The sequence below is a fragment of the Silurus aristotelis genome (genome assembly GCF_946808225.1).
Source record: "Silurus aristotelis genome assembly, chromosome: 20".
Classification (NCBI taxonomy): domain Eukaryota; kingdom Metazoa; phylum Chordata; class Actinopteri; order Siluriformes; family Siluridae; genus Silurus; species Silurus aristotelis.
Genome location: NC_139593.1, coordinates 17788889 through 17807969, shown reverse-complemented (window position 1 = coordinate 17807969; position 19081 = coordinate 17788889). Strand labels below are relative to the sequence as shown.

At 38.2% G+C, this 19081-nt stretch overlaps 1 protein-coding gene across 11 annotated transcripts in view; it reads left to right on the top strand.

Annotated features, from left to right (window-relative positions):
* dmd (dystrophin) overlaps positions 1–19081 on the top strand; it is a 200158-nt gene that overhangs the window by 10636 nt on the left and 170441 nt on the right. For 10 of the 11 annotated variants that reach the window (XR_014530372.1, XR_014530373.1, XR_014530378.1 and 7 more), the window contains exons 2-8: positions 4812–4873; positions 12333–12371; positions 12412–12504; positions 15434–15511; positions 16218–16310; positions 16619–16791; positions 18188–18306. Coding sequence is in view for 8 of the 11 variants with exons in the window: in XM_083522230.1 (XP_083378356.1) it covers positions 4812–4873; positions 12333–12371; positions 12412–12504; positions 15434–15511; positions 16218–16310; positions 16619–16791; positions 18188–18306 (657 nt within the window). In the remaining 3 variants the exon portion in view is untranslated. Of the gene's footprint in view, positions 1–1701; positions 1937–4811; positions 4874–12332; positions 12376–12411; positions 12505–15433; positions 15512–16217; positions 16311–16618; positions 16792–18187; positions 18307–19081 lie in introns of those variants that run through there. The other variant, XM_083522214.1, reaches the window with a different exon arrangement.

Below are 19081 nucleotides of genomic sequence, written 5' to 3'. Positions count from 1 at the left end.
TTAATATCGATGCTCCTGCTGGAGATGATGTATGAGGGAGAAGCTCAGCTGTGGCTGCAGTGAAAGGACACGTGTTGAATTGTGTTCTTTGTGTTTCTTGTTTTATGGCATTCAGTCTCACTGTATGAGATTCCTGTCTGTTCTATTGTGTTTCTCTATAATATTGAAGGTGTCGACAGCTGTGGGTTATAGTGATAATAGTAAGAGGTGGATTGGTTCAGATACAATAGGACACCACTGAGGGTCTTGGTGTGAAATGTACGACCCGCCACTGAAATAAATCAAACAATCTAGAAAGGCTAGAAAGTACTGCATGCGCTAAAATATAGAGTAGTGAACATCTTGAAGGCGCATGTGTGTTGGTCGACAGGGCAGAGCTCCATCTGTACGTGCTCCCAGTAGTAAAAGGGAAGTTGTGTTGTGCTGTTGTTGTTGGAAATGGGTCTCTCGACGAAGGAAAACGTTTTTATAGTCTGGGATTATTTCCGCTCTGACCATTTCTTCAGAGTTTAAAAAGGTTTCTTTCCTGCGAAGGGCCTTCACATGAATAGACATGGTGAGCAGATATATCGCTCGAGAATCTCTAGCCATGCTGCAGGAAAACTTTCCAGAATAAATCATATTAGGTGATAATGACTTCCGATACACATCCAATTCCCCAGATCATACACCACCTGATGCCTATTTAAGGGGAATGTTAAAGGAGATCATTTCAGTACTGTATGTTTTGGTACATACTGTAAATACCAACCAGGCATTATATTATGAATGAATAACTCTGATTATCTCTAAATAATGGCACCTGGTAGTGGGGGGATATTTAGCCAAATGTTTACAAGTATTTATTTTTTATTTGTATACAGACAATCCATTGTGCACAAACTTCTGTACTGTACTGATCGGTGCTACTGTATTACTGTTTTTGTTGCACATGTGTACTTTGTGTTATTCGTTTAGAGTTCTGTGTAGTTTTGTGTAGTTCCTTTTGATCATTTATGTCGTCTGCAGTGTATATGGTTAAAATGACAATAATGCCTACTTGAACTACTTGAATTTTGTCCTGATATTTGACGTGTTAGAAGCAGGAAAAATGGGTAAGAATAAAGCTTTGAGCGAGTTTAAAAAGGGCCAAATTGTGACGTATATACCAGTGGTCCCCAACCCTCGGGCCGCGGGTCGGCACCGGTGTGTGGGTCAATTGGTACCAGGCCACACAGAAAGAATACATAACTTACATTATTTCCGTTTTTTTTATTTATTATCTAATTCTGAATAATGTTTTTTTTTTGGAAAATGTCGGGATTCTCTTCACCACATCTGTCTATGACTCACTCTTGATGCATGTCATGATGCCTCGGTCACATGTCTTACCTCCATCCTCTACCTTCTTAAAGGGGCTCCGGCCGTGTGAACGGATCCAACAGACGAGTTACTGTATCTCAAATGAATGAAGAAGTACAAGGTGTTAATGCTCCACAGCTCAGGACTGTTCTGGTAGAAAAAAAGGGATCAACACAATATTAGGCATGTGGTCATAATGTTATGCTGATCGGTGTATATTGTAAAATAAAGTCTTACAGGTAAAACAAGAATTGGCATTGGTATCTGTAGCGATATGTCCTGAAAGTATTTGGTATTGGATCGAGGAGGAGAGTGAAGTCGTATCGCTCAGCCCTAGTGGTCTGCTCAACCTGCTGGTTTTCAGCGACACGCCCCCCGAATCCTCCATCCGCGTCTCGCTCGGCTGCACTGTGAGTGAACCGCATCCTGCTCCGGGGACCCGGTCAGTGACAATAAACCCTCAATCCGGAGTGGGGATTAATGTCGTCATGGAGCAGAGGGGATGATCTGTGATGATCTGGGAAGGAGATGAACATGGAGTCTGAGCGGGTTGAGTGATGAGTGGAGCGGCGGCGGCGTGTTTACACCAACACAGGTAACACTGAATACTGGCATGATGTCAGACTGGATGAGAGCTCAGATCACTGCTTCTGAACATGGACATCTCTCCTGTTTACTCCTGTTTACTCCTGATTACTGCTGATCAACACAACCTGCGTCAGACGGACCGCACGGACAGTGTGGTGGTGAGAAGATCTTGAGCCTCTAGAATGCAGTGTTTCACGCGTCTTACTGCAGCTTGGACCAGAACATCTTCATTTCATCGCACAAAGCAGTTCATGAGATTGCTGAAAGGGTTAAATCCATTTAAAGCATCCGAAAATATAAGGAGTTTGGAGTTTGTTTGTTGTTTAGGATGATCATTTGGACAACAAAGTTTGGTGATCCAGGGTGCACAGTCTCCAAACTCAAAACCTTATTATTATTATTAATATTATTAATATTATTATTATTATTATTATTATTATTATTATTATTATTATTGGTTTTGAAATCTTGTGGAGAGCTGCACTGTTGACTTCCTTTTGTGTGTTCAGAGTGATAAAGGGAATAAACCTGTTTACATCCCAACCTAATTACTTTTCTAATCCAATTTGAGAAAGGGAGGATTTAATCCAGCGAGCAGACGGAAACACACCACTGTCTCCTGCATGATCTGTACGGATGGGCGATTCCATCCTAAAGAATTTCAAGCTTTGTTCTTCCATTAAAACACGGAGCATCTTCTGAGAGGTTTTTTTTGGTCAGTCAAGAAAGAAAAAGGTTAAATGAAGAAAGAACGTGTCGACATTCTCTACTTCCTTTACAGAAGTCTATAAAGAGGAAGGACTGTAAAAGCGTGATGTAACAGTTTAATATGGTTGTTGTGTTGGAGTTCTGTAAATGAAATGAATGAGAAGTTTGGGCCATTTTACTATTAATAATAATAGCTATCAGTATTGGTCTTGAACGTACTTGGGATCAGACCGAAATGAAAAAACAAAATTACCACCCATTTGTACGGATGAGCGATTTGATTCCAAAGAATTGATGCTTTTGATACAGGTGTTGTATCAAGTGTGTTCTTCCATTTAAACACCAGTCTTACAGGAGATAAGGGATTGGACGGATCGGATTGATTGTTTTAGACATTGTCGCAAAGTGGATTTATAGAAACTAATAGTTAAGTAATTAAGTAATAATTAAGTATGTAATACATTTCTCTATGTAAGTTGATTATGTGAGCCTGAGGTGAGGAGATGGAGGAGGATATAAGGAAGAAACCTTGAGAGGAACCATAGTTAAAAGTCTAGGGTTATATCATATTATCCAGAAATTTCATTATAGTTTCTCCATAAACCTCATAATGAACATGTGAACATTCTCTACTGAGAAATGTATAAAAAGGAAGGACTGTAAAAGTGTGAAAAGTGTAACAGTTTAAATATGGTTTGTGTGACGGATTCCTATAAATAGAATAAAAGAGAAGTTTGGTCCATTTTACTATAAATGATGGCTTTCGAAAATATTGGTATCGGTATCAATATAGTTGCTACTGGTTATGAAAGTAATTTTTATCGAGCCAAAAAGTAAATTAATGTTATAACCCATCCCTACTGATCAATAACACATTCTGCTTTTGCTCAATCACATTGTTTCTAACACTTGATGTGGAATCACTGCTACCAGTGGAAGAGGATCGTATTCTTCAATTATCTCTTTATCATTTTCACATACTTATCCCATATGTGTAAATTATACACGATCAGCAGCAAGTTCATATTGAATGTGTAGCTGTTTTGTTTGGTATGTAATGAAATTTATACTGCAGCTCCGTTTCAATCATTTAGCCGCATACTGTGTGTTATTACACACCTCATCGTTGTTGCACTGGATTATGGCTATTAGTCCATGAAATATCATTTTGTGGTGCACTGTTGAATTGTTCGATTCTTTAAATGGTGGTCATTAATGGGTCTTAGTGGGTCGCTGAAATCCAAGTTTTACTTAGAAAGGAACTGTTTGAATATTATGTAGAGCGTATCATTGTGTCATGAAGTTAACAATCCATTATGTAGAAGCTTTTTTGGCCCCAAGAATTATTTCTGGATTTTAAGTACATGCACCTCACAGATACCATACATCAGTATACTGTGTATACATCAATATACTTAGATCTCAGAATAATGGCCACATTGGACAATCGGAGGGAACAGTGATGAGATTTAGAAATCTCTGAAAGTTGAGTTGAGTTTAAACTACACTACAGTATAAGAAAAAGTTTTGGGACTGTTCCAGCCATATGTCATTCTTCTCCAAACTGTTACCACAAAGTTGGAGAGACACATTTGTATAGAATTTCTTTGGATGCGGTAACATTACATATTCCTTTCACTAGAGTCCCAAAGCTGTTCCAGCATGACAATGCCCTGTGCACAAAGTCAGCTTCATGAAATATATACATGGTTTACATGGGTTGGAGAGGAATAGAGTTCGGATTCCTCACTCTATTAAACACCTTTTTTTGAATGCTGACTGCACCCCAGGCCTCCCCATACTACATCAATACACTACCTTACTGATGTCTGTGTGGATAAATGAGCACAAATATCCTCTAGCATACTCCAAAATCTAGTGGAACATCTTCCCAGAGGAGTGGAGGTTATTCTAACAGCAAAAGGAGAATAAATGTGGAATGGGATGTTCAAAAGGAACGTACACATTTTAGGGTCAGGTGTCTTCAAACTTTTGTCCTTATAGTGTGACTAGATCCATGCTGTTTTAGTGCTTTAACTCGGGCTCCAGGGTTTATATGTAAATGTAAAAATTTTTATGGATACAAGAAAATGTATGTTACTGAATGTCATTTATTAGTCACATATCATTGCATTTTTGAAGCATCTAATATCAGGATTATTATTAAATTACAGATGAAAGAGAAGACGTACAGAAGAAAACCTTCACAAAATGGATAAATTCCCAATTTGCTAAGGTAAGCTGATTTTGAGCTTTTATTTTTTTAAGAGCAATTATTTTATATACATTTTGCTTAATTGTATATATATTAGTTTAAAAAAAAAAGGAAAAACATGGGTAAACTTGCCAATGAAAATATTCTATATATCAAATGGAAAATTAACTCAAAGATAAAATTGTTAATATGTTCAAGTGTTGAGTGATGTGAATTTTAAAATCTGATTTTCAGGAAATGGTAAAATGAGCTGTGTTCAACTGGATGCTAAACGTGAAAACATTTTTATAGCAAACAGTAAATTGAATGCACAAATGTATCAGATATACAGACACGTAGAAATGCTACTTCTGAGCTCAAAACAGATGATCCACTGTTTGAGATTGCAGTGGTGAAGAGTAACGAAGTAAATGTAATATCGCTAATGTACTTTAGTAGTTTTTTTCATGTATCTGCACTTTACTCCAGTATTTCCGTTCAGGGGGACGTTTACTTTAAGTTCACTACATTTTAAATTCAAATATCTTACTTTTTACCCAACTTCAGTTTGCAAAATCAGTCATTACATTTTATTAATTTTAATCACACAGCAAGCCACCAATCAGAGTAGAGCGTGCGCTCTGTTGTAAACTTGTTTTGATTGCCGACCAGGGGGATTTTATGGCCACTAAATGTTTTTTTTGGGGGGGTTAACCACTCATTTGCACGGTCACATCAATTATTATATCATGTCACAGTCAATGAACCTAGTGGGAACTCTGAGTTTGCCTAGAAATGTTCCCTCACTCATACATTCAGAAAGTAGAGGCGGGGGTTCGGTGACGTCACGGCAGTAGGGAGAGTTGGATCCAAATTAAATTTATGGATGACAAAAAAAGTCATACCCCTCAGCAGCCCAATTCAGAAAAAAGAGAGAAGTAGTAGGGGGGAAACGTGCAAAAGATAAAGGTTTGTACGCAGCTCTTTCACTCATCTCGTTATGAAGAGAGTAAAGGATAATGAATTTAATAATACAGGTTAATAACTGTATATCACTTAGGTTATGGTGTTGCCTGCTATGGTTTTACACATAGAGCAACAATAGTTCTTTTAGCTGCATAACATTAATATTTACAATATGTAGTCATCGTAATGTGTGTAGCAACAAAACAATTACAGTTTTTATAGTGTAGTTGAATTGTAGTTTAACAGCACTTAATTGAGGTGATGTCATAGAGGTTTTCCGTGATTGTACTAAAAAGGTGATGAACTGAGTTCAGTAAGGGAGAATCTCCAGTGCAGCTTAAAAGGCTCATTTAAAAGACATATATTATGGGATGTAGATGTTGTATGTATCTTAGGGCTACAATTAGCCAAGGAATTTTTGGTGTATCCAAATTTGTGTACTGCTCTGAGAATATGTCCTACTCATCATTTTGTAAAGCTGAAACTAACGTTGGGTCATGGCGTGGTTCACCCAGGTCTTGTGATAACAATGATAATAGGAACATTATTGCCATAATAAATCAGAGTACTTGGATAGTTAAGTACATTTGAAGGCAAATACTTTTGTTCTTTTTTCAAAAGTGAAAGTAATATTTTACCTACTGTATCTCTAATTTTACTCAAGTACATACTTTATGTACTTCGTCCACCGCTGTGAGATTGTTAATTATTTTAACATTTTCAAGCTTCATAGACTTCTTTGGCGCTGATGTGTAACCTGTTAAGAAAAGTCCGTTGTCTATGAATATGTTAAACTAATTTTTTTCCTGGGCAAAATATTTATAGTAATTATTAAGATTTTAAACCTTTTCACAACAACAAATTAATAAATAAATAAATAAATAAATGTCTGCTTCTCATTCACTAATCCCAATGTAGTGCTTGTGTAGTTGAAAGTGAGTGAGCGAATTGGAACACTGAAGTAAATATAATTCGTCAGAGAGTAGAGGCTGTCGCAGACAATTTCATCATGAACTTTACAGGATAGGTGTACTTATTTTTTAATATTTAATATATTTTAATATAATAAAAATATATTAAATATTAAAAATATTTAGCAAAGGATATGTATGCTCATATACTGTACTTATTTTTTTATATTTAATATATTTTAATATATAAAAAATATATTAAATATTAAAAAATAAGTACAGTATATGAGCATACATATCAGGCATAACATTATGACCACCTGCCTAATATTGTGTTGGTCCCCCTTTTGCTAACAAAATAGTCCTTCGCTTCATTTGGTTTCTCCCATCCGTCTCCATACCCCCTGTCCTTTACATCTGCATCTTTCAAACCAACTACCTGCATGTTTTCCCTCACTACATCCATAAACCTCCTCTATGAACTTCCTCTTTTCCTCCTTCCTGGTAGCTCCATCCTCAGCAATCTTCTACCCATATAGTCCTTGTCCCTCCTATGCACATGTCCAAACCATCAAAATCTCGCCTCCCATCCTCATCTGGGTTGCACCGAATGTCCATTTATTACAGATAAACGATATTGCTGGGTACAGTGTTGGTGATCAGAAGCAAACTGTAGTTCTGAGTCAGTGTAGCTGTTGACATTAACTACAGTCCAAATCCATCCTCAAAGCTCCCGTTCTTACCATGAATTTCATGGAACCACCATGGCGTTGATGAGAAACAGTCCCCAGCTGCACAAAGTGACCTCCAAATGAAGAGAACACTATTCAGAGGCAAGATGCGAGGAGGGAAGAGGGGCAGGAACAGTGGGCACTGGAACCTCGGGAGCATGTTTAACTTGACCGAGAGAGAGTAAAAGAGAGAGAGAGAGAGTGAGAGAGAGAGAGAGGAGGGGGCCAAGAAGAGAAGAATATGGATTATTATGTGTCCTTATTGTTGTATGAAAGTTGAGGACACTGTGCAGTTTGGACTCCGGCAAGACTCGCTATGGCAGCATAACTAAAAGGGAGAACCAGAAGGTAACACAGACATGAGGGATTTCTGTGATAAGAGGCGACCCACCACACCACCATCAACAAACCTGAGTGAACATGTGAGAGTGCGGGGACGACAGCATACAAATATCCCATTTCACCGAACACTCGATATCCATGTTCCCTCCAGATCTGCTCCTTTACCTCTTCTAGAAAAATCTATTGATAAAAGACGACTAAATAAATATGTTTTGAGCCTCGACTTGAACACAGAGTCCCGAACACTAATTGGAAGGCTGCTCCATAACTGTGGGGCTTTATAAGAGAAAGATCTGCCACCTGCTATAGTCTTCATTATTTGAGGTACCAACAAATAGCCTGCACCTTTTAATCTAAGTAGGAGTGGAGGATCATATTGGTACAGACGTTCACTCAGATACATTGGCATGAGACCGTTAAGTGCTTTATACGTCAGTAGTAGTATTTTATAATCAATGCGAGATTTAATTGAGAGCAGTGTAGACTGATTAAAACAGGTGTGATGTGGTCATATTTTCTAGATCTAGTAAACTTTTTCAGATCTAGTAAACTTTCCCTTTTATTCTCCCTTTCACCCTTCAATCACAAATCACTCCTGCTATCACTCTTTTCCACCCACTCTACCATGCCTGCACACTTTTCTTCACTTCTCTAACACACTTTACATTATTTTGCACTGTTGATCCCAGGTACCTGAACTCCTCCACCTTCTCCACCTCTTCTCCCTGCAATCGCACCACTCCACTGCCCTCCCTCTCATTCACACACATGTACTCTGTCTTACTCCTACTGACTTTCATTCCCATTTTTTCCAACATGTACCTCCACCTCTCCAGGCTCTTCTCCACCTGCTCCCCTACTCTCACCACAAATAAAAATACATCCACAAACATCATCCGTCTGACCTCGTCCGTCAACCTGTTGTTTACTACAGCAAACTGGAAAGGGCTCTGAGCCGATCCTTGACGCAAACCAGCCTTCACCTTTGACCAGTCTTTTGTTCCTACTGCACACTTCATTGCTGTCACACTGTCCTCATACATGTCCTGCATCCTAGTGCTAATTCTCGGCATGAAACCATACTGTTGCTCACAGATGGTCACCTCTTCTCTCAGCCTGGCTTCCACTACTCTCTCCCATAACTTCATGGTGTGTCTGATCAACTTAATTCCCCTGTAGTTACTGCAGGTCTGCACATTTCCCTTATTCTTAAAAATCGGTACCAGGACACTCCTTTTCCTTCAAACTTCTTTCTCTCTCACTTTGTTCATTCATCAGCTGCTCAAAATATTTCCTCCACCTTCTTAAAACACTCTCCTCACTTCTCAACACATTCCATCTGCATACTTTCCTGCAGCACATCCTTCCCAGCTCGGCCCCTCTGCCTCGTTAATCGGTACAATTCCTTTTCTCATTCTTTAGTGTCCAAATTCTCATACAGCTCTGTTTTTCCTTCCTTCCCTTCACCTTCTGCCACATCTCCTTGTATGTACACCTACTTTTCTCATCTCTCTTTGAATCCCAATTTTGTTTCGTCAACCTCTTTCTCCTTATGCTTTCCTGAAATTCCTCATTCCACCACCACGTCTCTTTGTCTTTCTTTCTATTTCCAGATGTCACACCAAGTACCTTTCTAGCTGTCTCCTTCTGCAGTAGTTGCCCAATCATCCAGCACCTCTTCACCACCACCGAGCCCCTGTCTGACCTCTTCACTGAATCTCACTCTGCAGTCTTCCTCCTTTAGTTTCCACCATCCTCTCCTTTTTCCAAAACCATCCTACAGACCACCATCCGATGCTGTCTAGCTACACTGTCCCCTGCCAACACCTTACAGTCTCCAATCTCCTTCAGGTTGCATCTCCTACATAGAACATACTCCACCTGTGTGCACCTTCCTCCACCCTTATACATTACCTTATGCTTCTTCTCCTTCTTCTTAAAATACGTATTCACCACTGCCATTTTCATCCTTTTAGCAAAATCTACCACCATCTACCCTTCCACATCGCTCTCCTTAAGGCCATACCTACCCATCACCTCCTCATCACCCCTGTCCCTAACATGCCCATTACAGTCTGCCCCAATCACCAATCATTCTTTCTTCCACCACTTCATCTAACTCACTCCAGAATTGTTCCTTCTCCTCCATCTCACAGCCCACTTGTGGAGCATAAGCACTGATGACATTTATCATCACCACTTCAACTTCCAGCTTCACATTCATCACCCTATCAGAAACTCTCTCTCTCTCTCTCTCTCTCTCTCTCTCTCTCTCTATATATATATATATATATATATATATATATATATATATATATATGAGTGAGAGAGAGAGAGAGAGAGAGAGAGAGAGAGAGAGAGAGAGAGAGAGAGAGAGAGAGAGAGGGAGATATAGTAAAGGTGAAGAGAGTTATTAGGCAAATTATATTTTGGGTTCACTTCCTTTTTACCCCTGGAAGGTTTTCCATCTTATTTCACACAAATAAAGTGTAGAATATGTTCCATACCTGTCTTCTTCTGCCTGTAGCTTCTCTGCAAATAACTATAATAACCTATATATATATAATAACCTTGTGCACATTTTAAGCTTATGATCTCTCCTCTATTTTATGCAATAACTGTAATAGAGTGCAGAAAAAATCTTTTTGTCTGTTATGAAAAATAATTGTATGTAGGATTATTAAGAATAACATAATGGTAAGAAAATGAAATCAGATATATCCCTTCAGTTTTTGAGCAAAATGAAACAATTGCACACAATTATGAGTTTTTTTGTCAACAACAATTACAGAAAAATAGTAACTATACTATACATATTTAATATATATATAACAATAATGATTACGTTGCGTTTCTAGATGTTTTGCCCAAGTAAATTGGCTAAAAGGCTACAATAAAGACAATTTAGCTTACAAAAGCAAAGTGTCGTGCATGGCTTCTGTGAACAGTTAAACCCTGCCTTCTTTCATTTAATTAGCCTTTATTAAACACTTTGAGATTGATAAGTACTTCTAGACCACTGGTAGACTACCCTGAATATACAACATTATGTGTCCTCTGAGCGTAACCAGTGGCATACTATATATAAAATAGTATCAAAAATATGAAATATTCAGGGGAGGGGGGCAATTCGGCTTTATCTGATAATTGGGAAGGGTTTAAAGGATTTGGAGAGAGTGTCCCTGCCCTGTCTTTGGTGGTTATGGCTCCGCAACTTTGGACACTGTGGATCTCTTCTTCCTCTGTCAATCCTGGTTGCATGTATGAGTTTGTTATCTGGGTCTTGTTGGGCAACAGTAGGTACGGCAAAAACAAATAAAACATATATCTATTCTTTTATGGAAAAAAAATCATTCCAGAAGATATTTTAACCATTATGATTTTATATGTCAATGTATTTTCAGATACAGTCAAAACTATGTGCAAAGTAACCTCACTGCCATGTGTAGGTCCTCCCTATACTCTTGTCTTCAAGTATCTCTCAAGTGAACTAAATATCTGTAGTCACTTCTGGGAGATATTTCCCAGCTAACCCCCCACAATGGACAACTCTGTCTTCAGCAGTATCTGAAACTGTTTCTGATTTAGTCTTTCTCAGCTCACATGTTGGCAGGCTCTAAACAATCTGGGGCAGCTATCCTCAAGAGGCTGATGGCCCAGAATAGATCAGAGGCTGAAGAGCAGCCGAGAGCACCAATTGCTCCAATCCGCAGGTATCAATCCCTCTGCACCTGAGCTGATCGAAACCTCACTTTTGGCAGTGACCCGCCGTGGATAATATATAGGAGCCATCTAAATCAAGTTGCTTTTTTAAATTGATGCTCTAATAATTACATAGTTTGCTGACCAAACCCCCCCCTGCCCACACATACCATAAAAATCAGAAGCCCAAGACAAAGATCTCCTTTAAATGGTAGTATTACTGTGTGGAAAAAAAATGCATTGTATATACTATTTAGAAGTTGAAACAGGTCAGGCAAACTTCTGTATGGTTAGAACGAAACATTTCACTACTTATCTAGTAAAGTCTCCTCCTCCATGGATAGCCTCATTGAGGGACAATGGAAAGGTGAGAGTGGGAACGGAGGTCTCCCAGAGACGATTTAGGGAGGAGAAGATCCTTGACTCTGTAGTATGCAAATTTGTGGAATCCTGCCAACTTCCCTCAGACTGAAAAAGCTGCTTGGATGAGTAGTGACACGTTTTGATCTAACCAGATAGAAGTTGATATGACTCACCCATGCCTGGATAACTGAGGATTCTCACAGGCCCATTGTAAGCATTAGTTTTCCAGGTAGAAACACCTTGTTGATAAAAGTGGTAAGATGAAAAAGGACTACTAAAAAAAAAAAACATGGTAATAAAACAGCCCCCCAGTATGCACAAAGCAAAGAACCATGATATGTATGAGCTACAGCAGCAGACCACAGGACCAACAGGACTCAGAGGTCATCGTGGGCAAAGGCTCAATGTAAGATACCAAAAAAAATCACCTGGTCTTTTTTCGGTGTTCACCTGTTTATTAGTTTTTTTGGGTAAAATGATGTGTAGATTGGATCTCAGACATTTTGTATTGAGAGCCTCTTTTCTGTATGTAATGTACTGTGAATGTATTGTATTTGTCCTTTAGGCAGGAAGATCCCCTATTAATGACCTCTTCACAGATCTGCGTGATGGCCGCCGTCTTCTGGAGCTTTTGGAAGGCTTGACTGGGAAAGAATTGGTGAGTATAGTTAACAACATTCTGTGAATTATGCAGTAAATTTGGCAGTTTCTTAGTGACGTCTTTAGCTCTGAGGCTTCTTTGCATGAATGTTTGTTAGAGGAATATCCATGCATTCAAGTTGAGATGATGTAGATTCTGTTGAGAACGGGGTAGGAATAGGTTTCTGTGCAACATGCTTTAATGTAATGGACACCAGGATTAGGAGCGGTGCACGCAAAGCCTTCGGATCGTTAAATGGTTAGCTTTCATTGCAGTGTTCTTCGCTGTTTTTCTTGTGGGTTACCTGAAACACAAAGAAGTTGGGAAGAAGCAAGTTGGGAGCAGGGAAACAAGGTTTCTTCAGGGTGTCTATTATTACTGGAACCCGTGTGAATGCATCCTGATTAATATGTCTACCGCCCCATGTTCTATTTTACTGGGAGAAAAAAAAGAATGTTCTTCTAATGCTTGTACTTTCAACTGATACCAGAATAGAGCATTGACAGGCCTATAAATACAATATAATCTGAATAAATGTGCCCAGATGTTTAGATATGACACAAGCCTATAGGTGAGGTCAAGTTTCCAATATACATAGGTTAAAGATTTTTCTACTCAGTTTAATACAACTGTACACATTTTATGTTACTCTACTTTTTCTGTCTACAATATAGATATCCTGTCTTTTTTATTTCGTATACACTATATAGACACTATTGGGACCACATCTGATTAAATTCTAATGAATTTAATTGAAAATACATAGACATTAATATGGAGTTGATCCTACATTTGCATCTATTATAACTTCTTAACATTTTGAAGTGTTTCTGTGGGAATTTTTTGGCCATTTATCCAGTAGAGCATTTGTGAGAGGCCTGGCTGGCAATCTCCATTTCCATGAGTGAAAAAAATTGTTCAATGGGGTTGAGATCAGGGTTCTGATGGGCCAGTCAAGTTCTTCCACACCAACCTCATCCAGCCATGTCTTTATGGATGTTGCTTTGTGCACTAGATCACAGTCATGCTTAAATAAATTCCACAAACTGTTCCCACAAACTTAGAAGCATAGAATTGTCCGAAAATATCTCAGTATGCTGACACATTCAGAGTTCCCTTTACTGGAAAAATGGGGTCTAGTCAAGCCGCCAAAATACTTCTTTCCTACTCGTCCTCCATCTGTCCACACTCCACCAAATTTTAGTGTTTGCAAATTGCAGTCAGGCAGGCAACGTTCTCCTGGCACCGAAAAAACCCAGACCCACCCATCAGATTGTCAAACAGAGAAACATGATTAATCACTCCACACGTTTTCACTGCTCCAGAGTCCAGTGACAACATGATTTGCACCACTCTGTCTGACGTTTGGAGTTATACTTGGTCATGTGAGGCTTGTATGGAGACACTCAGCCAAGGAAATTCTTTCCATTAAGCTCTTTTCAGTCTCTAAATCGAACTTTGAATCAAATTGTGTTATAGGCTACTTTTTTCTTTCTTATGTATTTGCATATAATTGTTTGAACAGATGCTCTAGTAGTATTGTATGAAAATTGTTCCTTAATTGGAATTCGACTTGAGTTACATTGATTTTTTCATAGTATCAAGGACTAAAAGGTCATGGGTGTGCTTCCAATTGACTCCTACATATGAGAATTGGTTAACTCGAGGCTTCTTATAGTCATTGCATCAATTTCTGGATTTGTACACAATGTTTAAAAAGACAGTCAACATGGTGTATGTAAATATTTAACCCACTGGAATTGTCTGAAAAGTAAAAAAGCTAATATATGAATTTAAATGAGAAAAGAGTATTCAAGTATTTACAAAGCCTTTTGAAAGACATTTAGCATCTCTTAGCATTCAGTGTAATATAAACAGTGGTGCACAGACGTAATGAAGTAAAGATAATTCGTTTTTTCATGTATCTGTGCTTTACTGAAGTAATTCCATTTAGGGAGACTTTAACTTCACTACATTTCAAAGTCAAATATCACTTTTTACTTAACTACATTTAACAAATCAGTCGTTCCTTTTCATTTATGAGCAGATAAAAACTGGTCAATCACCCTGCAAACCACCAATCAGGGTCGAGCTCACGCTCTGTTTTAAACTTGTTTTGATTGGCACTTGGTGGTGTCTACTTATCACCAACATACAGATCAGCGTCAGCATGAACAACATTTTAAGGGGAATAAATGATGGAAGGAACTCCTGATTCGAACTTGCTACAGTGGCCTTATTTGCATGATGTTGTGAAGTAGTTGAAAAGAAGAAAGAGCCCTTTATTTTCAAGTGCTTTCTCTGCCTGCCTCGGCTGTGTACGATTCCTTCTTACAAGAATTCTCCTTAAAATCTAAGGATTATAGCCATAATAAATCATAGTACTTTGAATACTTAAGTACATTTGAAGCAAATACTCACGTACTCAAGTGAAAGTTTAAAGCGACGCTCTTACTTTACTGGAGTCATATTTTACCTACTGTATCTATACTTTAACTAGGTCCCCTGGTGGTCTAGTGGTTAGGATGCGGCGCAATCACCGCTGCGGCCCAGGTCCCTGGTCAGGAAACCAACCCCAGCCATTAGGGTTGCACAAGCCAGTGCACTCTTAGTGCCGGTCCCAAGCCCGGATAAATGGGGAGGGTTGCGTTAGGAAGGGCATCCAGGCGTAAAACACATGCCTAATCAAACATGTGAATCATAAATACGGATGATCCGCTGTGGTGACCCCTAATGGGAGAAACTGAATAAAAGAATCTATATTTTAACTCAAGTACATGGGTTTGTGTACATTCTACACCACTGAATATTCAATAGAAATGCAACTTCAGTGTTACTCTGACTGAGAGTTCTTAACTGAAGCCCAATGCAATCTATACAGAGTTTTGCCGAACAACATAAATGTACATAATGTGTATAGCCTGTGTATATCTGTGTCTACCTGCAGGTAAAAGAGCGTGGTTTCACACGTGTTCACTCACTCAATAATGTCAACAGAGTGCTACAGATCCTTCAGAAGAACAATGTGAGTTACAAGCAAAAGAGTTGCAATTTATAGTTCTATGTATACTAACCAAACACTATACTATACCTTTAGGGCATTTGGTGACCCGTTATTACCTCATTTAAACAACTAAGCAGTTGGGAATTAAGGGCTTTGCTTAAGAGCCCAGGAGTGGCAGCTGGGTGTTGCTGGGATGTGAACTTATGACCTGCAATCATATACATGAACTGGACACGAACATGGACTGTGTCATCCCCTCAATGATTGATTGGTATTTTAGAACCCCAAAGTTTGCCAAAAAAAAAACACCTGCCACACCATAACACCACCTCCACATTCCCAGGCCAAGTTTTGATCCAGTTTAATGAGCCTGTGCCCACTGCAGCTTCAGCTTTCTGTTCTTGGCTGATAGTGGAACTTGATCTGATCTTCTGCTGATGAAGCCCAATCACCTAAGGCTTGTGCAGTCTGAGATGCTTCTCTGTACACCACATTTGTACAGAGTGGTTAACTGAGCTATAGAACTAAATCGTTTGTTATTGAAGATAATTCAGGAAGATGTTTGCGACATTAAATTAATTTAGCTATTAAATAAAGCTCTTAAATAAAAACATGAAACATAAATAAATAAATAAATAAATAAATTCTATTTATAATCCAGCCCTGTAAAATACTTATTCATAAAATTTTTTTTTCCCATTTTAATGTTTCTGTTAATGTACTTTAGGTTGATCTGGTGAATATTGGGGGAGCTGATATTGTCGATGGCAACCATAAACTGACTTTGGGACTCATCTGGAGCATAATTCTTCACTGGCAGGTAAGAAGGCATGAGTCAGTCACGGGTTATATTGTTCTGCTCACAGTTGTAAAGAATGGTCATTTTAAATAGACGACTTCTTGTCTTACACTAATCTGACCGCGTTCCTCTACACTCAACAATGCATTTCTTTTGTATGTTTTTATTTTTTCACACCATTCTGTAGTATAACTCTTTATGGTGTTAATGGCGTATTACTGTTTATAAAAAAGTGTGTTCTCTCCTACATACAAAACAATGCACACTTAAGAGAAAGGAAGTAGGCAACATGGTCAACAACATTTCATAATCTTTTTTTTCTATTCTAGGTGAAGGATGTGATGAAAGATGTGATGGCAAACTTAAAGCAAACCAGCAGTGAGAAGATTCTGTTGAGCTGGGTTAGGCAGTCCACCAAGAGCTACCCACAGGTCAATATTGTAAACTTCTCCAGCAGCTGGGAAGATGGTCTGGCCTTTAATGCTCTCATCCATAGCCACAGGTTAGTGCATACAGACATTAAAGTGTTAAATGAAGTGGTAGCATTTAACATATTTTATTCTAGACCCATTATACTTCTCCTTTATACAATGATTTGTCTAAATACGTAGTTCATTTGACTGGAAGATGTTTTTTAAAACACAGCAGTGGTGGACAGTAACAAAGTAAATGTAATTCTTTACTGTACTGTAGCTTTTCATGTAGTTTACTGAAGTATTTCCATTTGAGCAAACATTTACTTTAACTTCACTACATTCCAAAGTCGAATATCTTAATTTTTACTCCACCAATCAGGGTCACGCGCGCGCTCTGTTTTAAACTTGCTTTGATTGGTGCTTTCTGCTATCTCCTTATCACCAACATGCAGTTCAGCATCAGTTCAACAGCAAGCAGAGCATTTTGATAGGAATACATGATGGAAGAAACTCCAGACTCTTACTTGAAACAACACCCATGACCTCATTTGCATTATTTTTCGAAGTAGTTGAAAAGAAGGTTTTGGGCTCATGATAATTTTAATAAAAATCAATCAGTGTTTGACTCATTAATATCATTCTATTAATAGATCAGTGTGCTGAGAGTAACATTACAGTCTTTTCCACATAAACTGAGTTGATTAAGCAGCTTAAACAGTCTTATAGGAACATAATAGTCATAATATATCATAGTACTTTGAATACTTAAGTACATTTAAAGGCAAAAACTTTTTTCACTTAAATGAAAGTTTATAGAGAGCATTTTTACTTTTACTAAAGTCATATTTAACCTACTGTATCTCTACTTTAACTCAAGTACATGCTTTGTGACTTCATCCACCACTGAAACTCAGAGATTCCAGTGAGTTTAATCACCAATTGATTGAAGGCACAAGATGAGTTACTAAACTACAGAAGAAAAGGTTTACTTGAGAAATACTGTATAATGAAAAACCAAAAGCTTTGTTATTAGTATAGACATACCACAGACTCAATTCTCTCCCTATTACAATAATACCTGTTTATGTCTGTATATAATTTAGATTGCGCAGAATTCTAGACCTGTATATAAAATAATAAAATAAACCAAAAGTTTTATCTATTCAGTCAGATTTGCACTGCAGACAAAAAAAATCAGCTTTAACTTGCCACTACTAACAGACCATGATATAAGCAGGATAATTCATGGCTAGGTGTGCGTTACACAATTTTAATGCACTTCGCAGATTTAGCTACCTTCCACTTTGTGATTATAACGTACGACACGGAGACGAATAACCACCCGAGGTTCTTCACCTCTGTGTTGTGCATTAAAAGCTTGTAATGCGCATTAAGCTGCAGATCATTCCTTACATATTTTATGTAAATTTTTTAAAAACAACTGGTAAGCAATATATTAGATTTTGTTTTTCTTTTTGCAAGGCCGGAGCTGTTTGATTGGGATGTGGTGGAACAGATGGATAAAGCTTGCGACAGGCTGGATCACGCATTCTCCGTTTCCGAAAAGCATTTGGGCATTGATCGACTGCTTGACCCTGAGGGTATCTATTCTCCAATACATATATTTACATTTACTTTTGTTGTGCTTGATATAGGTGACAAAATAAGTATTGGTGCCCGTCATGCAAATGGTCAAAAATGATTTCTGCATGGTGCTGTAATACAATTTATATTTCTACCCAAAGTACTTAAGAGGAAAACAGTGATATTGTGTGGCCCTGAGTATGCTAATAGTATGCTAATAGTCTGTGTAATACACTAATAGAATGGAAACAGAGTCCAGTTTTCCATGTGCATAAAGTATGTAAACGTTGTAACATTGGGGTGCAACACAACACATGAGCTTCATTCGCTGTCTGTGTGGAGTTTCTTTTCTAGGTTTGAATAAACAGTCAAGTAGTTTTCTCTGTAAAGCTTATTTGAAACATTTTCCACAAACAAAAATGAATTGAACTCATAAAATAATTCATATTCATTCAATTAAATTCATTTTTATTTGTATTGCACTTTTAACAATGAATATTGTCTCAAGGCAGCTTTACACAGATAATGTGGTGATTAAAAGTGAATATGTTCTTTATAAGTAAGTTTGTCCCTGATGAGTGAGCCGGTGGCAACTGTGGTGAAGAAAAAACTCCCAATGGTGTCATAAGGAAGAAACCTTAAGAGGAACCAAACTCAATAGGGAACCCATCCTCATCTGGGTTGCACCGAATGTCCATTTATTACAGATAAACGACGTTGCAGGGTACAGTGATGGTGATCAGAAGCAAACTGTAGTCCTGAGTCAGTGTAGCAGACTGTTGACATTAACTA